This window comes from Helobdella robusta, assembly GCF_000326865.2.
Source record: "Helobdella robusta unplaced genomic scaffold HELROscaffold_39, whole genome shotgun sequence".
Taxonomy (NCBI): Eukaryota; Metazoa; Annelida; class Clitellata; order Rhynchobdellida; family Glossiphoniidae; genus Helobdella; species Helobdella robusta.
The window spans coordinates 386,383-396,492 of NW_008704865.1; the positions used below are offsets into that span (position 1 = coordinate 386,383).

Below are 10,110 nucleotides of genomic sequence, written 5' to 3' on the forward strand. Positions count from 1 at the left end.
AAAAGGGGTCTTTTTTCAGCAAGGTTTGGTCACCAAAAAATTTTTAACAATTATAAAAAAAATTTCTTTTTAAATATAGTAGAAGACTTGGGAGTTACACTAAAATCAAAAAGTGTTTGAAATTCAATTATTTGTCTTTTAATTTCAGATTCCCATGTTGATGAATGCAACGTTGGACAATCCAAATCCAACCCCTGGCTATCTGCTCAATGAAATCAATGGTTGCTAAATTATATAAATAAATATATTATGTGTATATGATGGTCTTGTTTTAATTTTAATCATATCAATTAACATAATTAATTAATTATTAATACAACTGTCACTTGAAATAAGATAGTCATCATTTATTTTATATATTAATAAATAAATAAATAAATAATAGTATAATTCACCATTACTTATTTATTCTCTGTTTTTATTATTTATTACATAATTATTATACTTATATGTTAGTCTAGTTGGTTATTTTTTGTCTCACTTCTGTGTTATTTATTTAAATGCTTTTTTGTTCAAGGTTGAATCTTGTGAAATCAGAGTAATTTTAATTACTGACATTGTAATATACTTATTAATATAAATTAAAATTAGCAATATAATTAATATTATTTTAAAATATAATGATCACATGACAAAAGAGGTTAACAACACACATATTCCCTTGTTTGATCCAGATATGACATATCGGTACATGAACACCTGTTATGATCTTGTGGATTGGTTGAATAAAAGGCTATCTAAGAAGTCTCAATGGATCAAGTTTAAGGCTAGTTGAAGTTCATTCATTCATTTGTCTTTTTCATTCATTCATTCATCCATTCATTCATTCATTCATTCATTTATTCATTCATTCATTCATTTTATACTCTTTTCACAAGTATAGTTAACAAATGTGTAAATTAGGCTGATAAAAGTATGAATGTGTAAACTTTTTTATTGAATACAAAATATTTATTCATTCAAAAATTTTTGTTTTCACTAAAAATTTTGTGTAAGTTCATATTTTCCAATATGAGCCACATGTTCCTTCGATGTTTTTGTTAGATACAATTTGTTGGCACTTTTGTTTTGTTAATAAGATATCTGTCTGATGGTTACGATGCATTAGGTGCTGAAAATCATGAAGCATCTCATTGAAAAAGGACATGCAAGTTTCAGGGATAGTTTAAGAAAAAGCTCCACACTAATTAGTGAAACAACAAGTAGGTAGTGAGCTAGGCGAGTGGTTCTTTCTTTATAATCATTTTGTTATTATTACTTCAACAATTATCAGTCATGTTTTCTTTATTGCTTTTTTTGTGCTGTTGAATCATTTATTTTGTGGTGTATAATTATTATTATTAATATTATCATATATTTATTTTATGTATAATTTAGTTTAAAAAATCCTATAAATAATTATTTTTTTATTAGAATTCAACGTACATGCTCATTCATTGCTTGGAGTGACTACCTGCCAGCAAATTAGAAGTGAAGCCAAGGTTGTACACTTACAATCATCATCATTATTATTCTCATTCTTCAAGTTTTAATTGTGAACAAACACCTAAATGAATGAATAAATGAGTGAGTGAATGAATGAATGAATAAATAAATGCATGAATAAAATTTTCTTATTATCTAAATGGTGTCCTTCCATTTTAAAACATTGAAAATAAAATTTGGTCTAGAATGGAGGCATAGTGATGAAACACTTTGTAATAAACTTTTTCCTGTCACAATATGTAGGAGATATTAAGAATTCTCTACACCAATGATGAAGACAGGGGAACTGCAGCTGGTGATGATGGAATTGATGGAGGTGGCGGTGGTAAGGGTTGTGGTGGGGGTGGGAGTGGTAGTGATACTCAGAGGATTTCAGATCAAAAAGGTTGTTGTAGATTGATCTATTGATTGAATTTCTTTTGCGTTCTTAAAATATTTTAATTTTTTGAAAAATAAGTTCTCATCATGAGGTTTTTGTAGGGTTGAAATAATTTTTAGTTGGCTATTTAGTTTCATTTATATTGCATTATTTTTTACCTGCAACTGTTTTTAATTCCTCATCCAATTATATCTTGTTATTTAATTTATCAACTAACTTCAGCGATTTTTTCATTCTGCTTATTCATTTTAAACTCACAATCAATGAATCTTTCAATCATTCGTTCATTCAGTCGTTCATTCATTCATTCATTCATTCATTCATTCATTCATTCATTCATTCATTCACTGTGCCAATAGTGTACATAGGCATAGATTCAAGAGCAGTTACAAATTCAACTATCATGGGCTTTGGCCACACAATGCCCATCCACAGTTGGTTCATCCTACTTTTTATTCATTGTTAATTTTTTTTAGTTTGTTTCCATTTTGTATTCTCTCTCTCTTTCTTTTTCTCTTTCTCTCTCTTTCTGTTTCTCTCCGTCTCTGTCTCCAATTAATCAACTAGGTTTTAATGCAGATGAATTGATGCATAGATGACTGAACGAATGTCTGGATGAATGAATGAATCAAAGAACAAACGAAGGTACGAACAAACAAATTAATGAATGATGAATGAATGAACGAACGATTATGAATAATTAACAAAAACTAAATCTCCGTCATAGGGGCTCTACGTCCATCAAAAACTTTAAAATAAAATTTTTTCCTGTTTACATTTCCAAAGTTACAATGTTAACCGCATCATAATGCGTTTTTTGTGTGTAACATTTCAAATACTTAAGCCATAATACCGCCACTAGTGCCATCTCTATAAATGACGTCACCATCTTTACGACCACGTCATCACATTAACTAATTCATTTCGTCATCAATGACCTTTGACTGACCTCATTAAGTTCATGGCATTTTCGACGTCCCATCTACATCATCAACACTGGCATCGTCACCACAGATCTTATCACCATTTTATCTTCACTATCATCATCATCATCATCGCCGTCATCATCGCCGTCATCATCGCCATTTCCATCTAGATACTTTCAGTAACCTGGTGTACAACACGATGTCTGATCTGGCCGACAGAGTGGTAGAAATGACGTCAGGCAACAGAGAGCCAATAACATTCTACGATTCACGTGATACTGGTCTACATGCAGGTCTGTTGTTTGCATGTGTTTGGTGCAGTTGATGCCATTTGTATTTGCTAGTTTTGTAATTATTATTATTATAAATATTATTAATATTATTAACCATTTCCCATTATTTTCTTCTTTAAATTTCCTATCTTATTCAATTTTAATTGACAGCTTCTAAAGCTAAAAATACACCTTCTGATGGTAATACTACCACAACTACCACAACGCCTACTACTGCCATTGCTGCTAATACTGCTGCTGCTGCCGCTACTACTACTGCCACTATTGCTGCTACTACCACCACCACAGCTGATGTGGTTGATGATGATGATGGAGAGATGGGAAATGTTGTAAAAAATGAATTTAGGTTTGAATGAATTTTGTTATATTTGGAATCTATATAAATGGAATTGTGCGGTCGTAAGTGTGCCTTTAATAGTATTTCATATGTGGGATTAAGATTTAGGGATTTAATAACAGGTATATACCATGAATGAATGAATGAATGAATGAATGAATGAATGAATGAATGAATGAATGAATGAATGAACGAACGAACGAATGAATGAACGAATGAATGAAAGAACGAATGAAAGAACGAATGATAGATAGATTATTTTTCCATACAGTTCTTTAGAAGAAGAGATATTGCTTATGAATTACCTCAGATCAACTGCAGACTACCAAAACATTAACAAACAACTACATGAAATTATTGGCAGGTTGATGTTATTGGCGTTATTGTTGTTGTTATTGTTATTATTAACAACATCAACAACAACAATAATAATAATAATAAGCCTTATAATGCATTAGGCAGAAGATAGCTACGTGATAGATGTTTTATCATAGGTTACTTTGCTGTAGTGCAATGTTTAATGTTTCTCCAAAACAAAAACAAATTAATCGTTGTTTATATAAAAAAAATCTATGCTCTATACATCTGTTGGTTGATACGTTTAGAAATGTGATACTTTGTTTCTACATTATTCATGCGTTCATTTGTTTGTTCGTTTGTTTGTTCGTTCATTCGTCTGTTCGTTCGTTGTTTTTTTTATTAATTCATCATTTGGTCATTTACTCTTTGCTTCGTTATGTTGATATTTATTTATGAACAAACTCGCTAATAGATTCATTCACACACTCACTCATTCGCTCATTCACTCACTCACTCACTTATTCACTTACTCACTCACACTCACTCTCACTCACTCACTGTCCTAACTTAATGATTACACGATATAATACATAATGCAGCCACGGTAAGGATGCTCTAATCTTATTTATCAACAACCGCCTGTCCAAGATGCATAAAAAACATCATGATGATGATGGTGATGGTGGTGGTGATGACGACAACGGTGAAGAAGATGACGATGCAGTCGAAAATGATGATAGCGATAAGGTTAGGAAGTATATTCAAAATCAAAATGCACACTTATTCACTTTAATGACACGGTGCCTATATTTTCCTACCATCGTCACTATTATGTATATTGTACACAGCACACGCGCGCACACACATGTACGTATATATTCTACATATACACACTCGTAGCTAAGGCATATAAAACATTAAACATGGTTCCAACGGAAAGTTGCAAAGTGAATTAGGTTGTGCTACTAGTATTCTGTGCAAATTATGTGCGTGTGTGTCCGTGTGCATATGTATGCCTGCATGTGTGCGTGCGTGTGTGTGTGTGTTTACGAAAGTGTTATTGTATGCAGTGTATGCTGTGTGTGATTGTATGCTCCAGAAGGGGCGTGTATATGCTAGTGTGTGTATGTGTGTGTGTGTGTGTGTGTATTAATATATGTATGTTAATGAGCCGCGTGCATTTTTACGTTCTATGAATGAAGGAATGTAGGAATGTTTCCATGTGCTCATTGGTTCCAAGTTGGCACAATTATCTCGGTTGATAGCGTAACTTCAAATCGGCAATCATTATCTTTCCACAACATTGCATCGAGATCAGATTTATTATTTTCATATTTTTTAATTCTAATCTCCTTTTGGACTTAATTCCCGAAATGACTCGTACGTTTTCAGAAGCTGTTGTTACTGATAGAAAGCTTGGTGAACTGTTCACGCGACGTTCAGCGCATAACAGACGCGTGTTCTTCCAATGTTTATCATTTGTATCGAGGACATCAATCTGTAAAAGCAAAAAAGGCAAGTCAAGCTATCGTAGCTAACAGTTAACCTCGTTTGCAGAGTTTCTTAGAAGCTGTTGTGTCGCGTTTTGTTGAACTGCGCGTCCAGTTTTCGTTCTTTAATGAAGTAAATTTAATGATAATGATAATAATAATTAAAACTCCCTTATTTCAGAAAATCAGTGGCATAAAATATAAAATAGGATAAAATATGGTCATTGTCAAATAATTAAATGCACAATAAAACTCCATTACTCGTTATCCATAATAAGTGCAGTTAGGTGACATATTTAAACGGTTATATAATGTTTCTGTCGCAATAGATGGCGTAATAATATTATTAATAATAATAAGTACAGATTAAAATAACACAAACCATTTTGGTTATTCATTTATTTCAGGTGCTGTTAATCATGGACAGGCTCTCTCATCTTCCAACAACGATCAGAATAAATTAATAAATTCAACCACACAATTGAAATTTATCAAAATCAATAAAATTAATTGTAATAAAAACGAATGGTTAAAAATAACAGTATTTATCGTAGTGGAAATAATAAAATATGAGTTTGTATTTGTGTTTGAAGCGTACAGTTTTCATTTTAGCAGCATTCTCTTCATGTCATTTTTTATATTCTTTGTTTAAATGTCTTTCAACGCATTCGTTGCATTATAATGTTCACAATTGTAAAGAATAAAATGTAAATCTCGCTCGTTTCTTACTTCATTCAACATCTTCTTAACTTACGGTTTCACATAAACCTTAAAAAACAATCTAGAAGAATTTTGCCAAGTTATCAGCAAACATTGTTAGTATGATATGGTAGTCTAAATGCTTTTTTTGTTTGTACATTTTACTGGATCTCAATCGTTACGATGAAAAATAAAGTTTCCATTTCTCCTACTGTTCTCGCGGTATGCGTCGTCTATTAAAATTTCATCGGATTACATTTTGACGTGAGGTGATGCATTTATTTTTGAGAATTTTACGTGAACACATGCTGTCCTTTGAAAATTAAATTTAAAATTAGTAGACTGGTGTCCTTCTGGATCATACTAAGGTTTGCATAAATTGCGTTCGGATGGCAGAACGAAAGCTGGTTCCTGAGACGTACGCTCTCTTTATTCAACGTGAAGAATAATCTGGACCGGGTATACAGCAGAGAGTATCGCTGCAAATGGTGTTCTAAACATGTATGTGTTAGAAATGGTTATTATGCTGCGGAAATCATTTCCTTGAGAGAACCAGTAAGTCTCGTACAAACGTCTGACTATAATAAATCTTACAGCTACAAGCGTGTTCTCAAAGCTTATATAAACTGTTTCTATGCAACTTATAAGATCCAACATATTGGCATACCTCACCGTTAATAACCATACTGATAAGTCTGATTTTATACCAAAATTAAATGAACAGATTAAATATATTTAAGCGGAATGTTGTTTAAAAACTTTCCGGAAAATTTTAAGTCTGAAAAGCATGTTGATATTGTATGCGTATAAATAAATGAACAAACAAAAATAATATATATATATATGTGTGTTTGTGTGTGTGTGTGTGTGTGTGTGACTGCGTCTGTCTGTGTGTGTATTGTAATATAAAATGTGAAAGTAATTTTTTTTTTATTATGCATGATTTATTTTTGAGAAATACAATAAAGCAATAGAAGAAAGATATATGCGATTAAAAGTAAATAAATAAATAAACACACACACACACACACACACACACACATATATATATATATAATATTATATATATATATATATATGTAGGTGTTTACGTGTATAAAGGATACAAGCATAAACATGATGGTAAATAAGAAATAAAATGAGGAAAAGAGAAGGTGCAGCTCCTGATGCAGCTCCTGATGCATGCATGCATCAGGAGCTGCACATGAATGAATACTGCAAACTGATGGTAAACGCATGCTGTTGAAGTAATAATGACTAGTCAATCATTGATTCATCTGAGTTTCTGTTAAGACTATTTATTGAAAGAAGAATTTAAAATTAGATGTGACTGAGGTGTAGCATTTTGTGAATATTTATACATAGTGAAGTGTTTTTTAATACTTAAAATTATATACACGGAATTCTACATTTTTACAATATGGTTTCACATGATATCGATTTATCAAAGTTTCAATACGTTAGCCATTCTGGTAAACCACCAATTTTTTCAAGACTAACGTTGCAAATCACAATGGCCACGAATCTTTCTTCATAAAAGCTGTCTGTAGTTACTTTTTTTGAAAGCCTTGCTAATGTCGGCGTTGAAGACTCGCTGATCCTCCTCATCCGTAAATTGGGGCATCAGTTGATAGAGAGATCGGAAGACTAGAACCCTCTCTGTGAATGAGCTGAGTGCTGACTTGATATCTTCTTCTTTTATAACCTGCTTCTTTGACATGTCGATTAACTCTATGTCGTCACTGACGTTGTGGTTGTCGTTAAGTTTTTGGCTTTCTGTCTCATCGACGCTTCTCACGTTACTCTTATTTGCAGCGCCCACATGATTTGAAGACAAAGACGTTATAGGGATTTTATCTCTAAACAAATTTGCATTAACAACGGTGATGATGACAATTTCTTTTGATCTGTTCTTTGCCAATCCTTCGGAAATAGCAGGATTCTGTAAGAACGAGTTTTCGCGATAACTTTCTTGAAAAACAGAATCAAACGATTTTATGTTGAGCAATCCATTCAAAGGGCAAGCCTTCAAAACCGTTCTGAATATTCTCCTTTTTGTCATCTTAACATCTTTTTTACCATTCACTGGAACTTGATGGGAACAGTGAAATCTCGGTAGAATAAGGATTCTATTCAACATTCTTGCGATGGCTAACGCTCCTTTCAAAGCTTCCATTTCATATGTTATAGTGACGTTGGTGTTAGGCCATGTTGATGGGTTTGAATAACTCATGTACATGTTTGTAGGGCTGGAATAATACTCATCCTGATCATACACCCACATCAGATGTTCTTTAAATCTGTAAATTTTCGCTTCTTTTGAAACGATCCAGTTGTTATGAAGCACCATGCAGTCCTGACATGGAGATGGGTAGAGTCGGTTGCCATTTTCAAAGTACTCGAGACCGCAGAGGAACCTATTTAACAAATGATATGTAATGTTTTATGTTCTCTGCAGCTGATTAAAACATCAGAAATGATACAAGATTTGTTAGTTCTAAATTAATTAAATACACATATATACATCAATAGGTACACATACGTATAGGCATAACTCTGGTTATACATTTGAATAAGAATAATAAGAATAATAACAAAACTAGATGTAGAGTAGGACGCTGTTTATCTTCACCCATTAACTCTGTGATACTCATAAATATTATATACAATAACAATTGTACAATGTATGTATATGTACATATATGTATATGTATGTATATATATATGTGTGTATATATATATATATATATATATATATATATATAGACTATTGAAGAATTAGTCATTGTCGACAATACAATTTCTTTTAATAATATTTAATTATTGCGATATATCAGAGGATTAATAATAATTATTGATTTTAAACTGTGCTGTACAATCTAATAACGACAATAATAATCAACTCTGTGAAAATGATAATGATGTAAATATGCGTAGGTATAAAGTACGGACAAACCTGTTTGGGTCTAAAATTTTGACTTTGAAATTCTTATAACGCCTGGATACAGAGGAGATGGCTTTGTTGAGAGCTGACTGGTCATCAATTTGCGGAGAGTAATCTGTTATTTGTTTCATTTGGTTGTAGACTTTCAGCGAATACTTGGTTGGTTTGATGCAGATGAAACCAGCATTGTAGACCGTGTTGTCCCATAGAGATGCGATATCATGTTCACCCATTATCACCTTCATTATTTGTTTATTATCGTTTCAAATATTTATTCAATCGTTAACTGGTTTATATTTTAACATACTTAAAACTGAATATAGCAAGCAAACAGATGAAAGTGTAATTTTCAATACTGATAAAACAATAAATATGGAGGAAAAAGTGTCAGTCAATAAGAAATCAATAAATAAATAATCAATAATTCGTTCGTTCATTTAACATTTTCATTTATTATTTATTCATTCATTTATTCGTTTGTCCATAAAATTGATTAATTATAGCAGCGAATTAAATTTGTTACTGTATGCACGGTATTCATATAAGAAATTCCAACGTAAGATTAAAAATTAAAACTTATAATTCACACAAAGTCAAAAACCCACTTTTAATTCAGGAAGAGGATTTTGAAAGAACATCACATCGAGATCCGTGTGAAGAACGGTGTACCCTAACGACAGAGCATCCAACACCATATCCGTTCGTAGATTCATTTTCCTTATGAAGTCTGGACTGTTCCAGACGCTTGCAACTGAAGCAGTTTCGTCGGTTGAGTAATGATAACACGGCAATGACTCATTCGCTAAAATCTCGCAAGATTTCAGATCACCTCCCATGAATAAAAAATTTTCAATAGCATTCGGACGAAAACTTTTCCAATATAGATTCAACGCCATATCCGTGAAAGAGGAGTCGACCATGGCCAGAATGATGTACTTGTCAACGCTCGCCTGGTTCGCTATGGCCACTGCGAGTTTGGGATCTGGACAGCGTTTGATGAAGTCGTAGATGGATATGTTGGCGCTCAGTTCGTACAAAACGTAAACTGTTAATATTACAAAGCATAGGATGTAACATTTTTTCGATCCGTGGGGAGTACGTGCAGATGAGTGTACATGGTCGTAGAGAATTTTTTTACGTTTTAAATTCATAATGAGATCTTTTTTAGCGGTACGATAATACTGTCCTGAATACGAATTTCCCGTCATCGTCAATAAGAATTAAGTTACAGCATCAAAATGTACAGCGTTATTTTAT

General features: G+C 32.4%; 2 protein-coding genes across 2 annotated transcripts; one reads left to right on the forward strand and one right to left on the reverse strand.

The window, feature by feature from the left end:
- Nucleotides 1-1,120: 1,120 nt before the first annotated feature.
- HELRODRAFT_176693 (hypothetical protein) lies at nt 1,121-5,424 on the forward strand (the record flags this gene model as incomplete). Its single annotated transcript, XM_009024053.1, has 9 exons — nt 1,121-1,202; nt 1,414-1,481; nt 1,729-1,870; nt 2,224-2,298; nt 2,961-3,083; nt 3,234-3,429; nt 3,692-3,784; nt 4,320-4,467; nt 5,392-5,424. The coding sequence occupies 9 exons, from the start codon at nt 1,121-1,123 to the stop codon at nt 5,422-5,424; spliced, it is 960 nt and encodes a 319-aa protein (XP_009022301.1).
- Nucleotides 5,425-6,338: 914 nt separating this feature from the next.
- Nucleotides 6,339-10,061, reverse strand: HELRODRAFT_176694 (hypothetical protein; the record flags this gene model as incomplete). The annotated part of the gene is made up of 4 exons (XM_009024054.1): nt 6,339-6,604; nt 7,464-8,326; nt 8,866-9,092; nt 9,459-10,061. 4 exons carry the CDS (start codon nt 10,059-10,061, stop codon nt 6,339-6,341), a joined length of 1,959 nt encoding a protein of 652 aa, XP_009022302.1.
- Nucleotides 10,062-10,110: the final 49 nt, after the last annotated feature.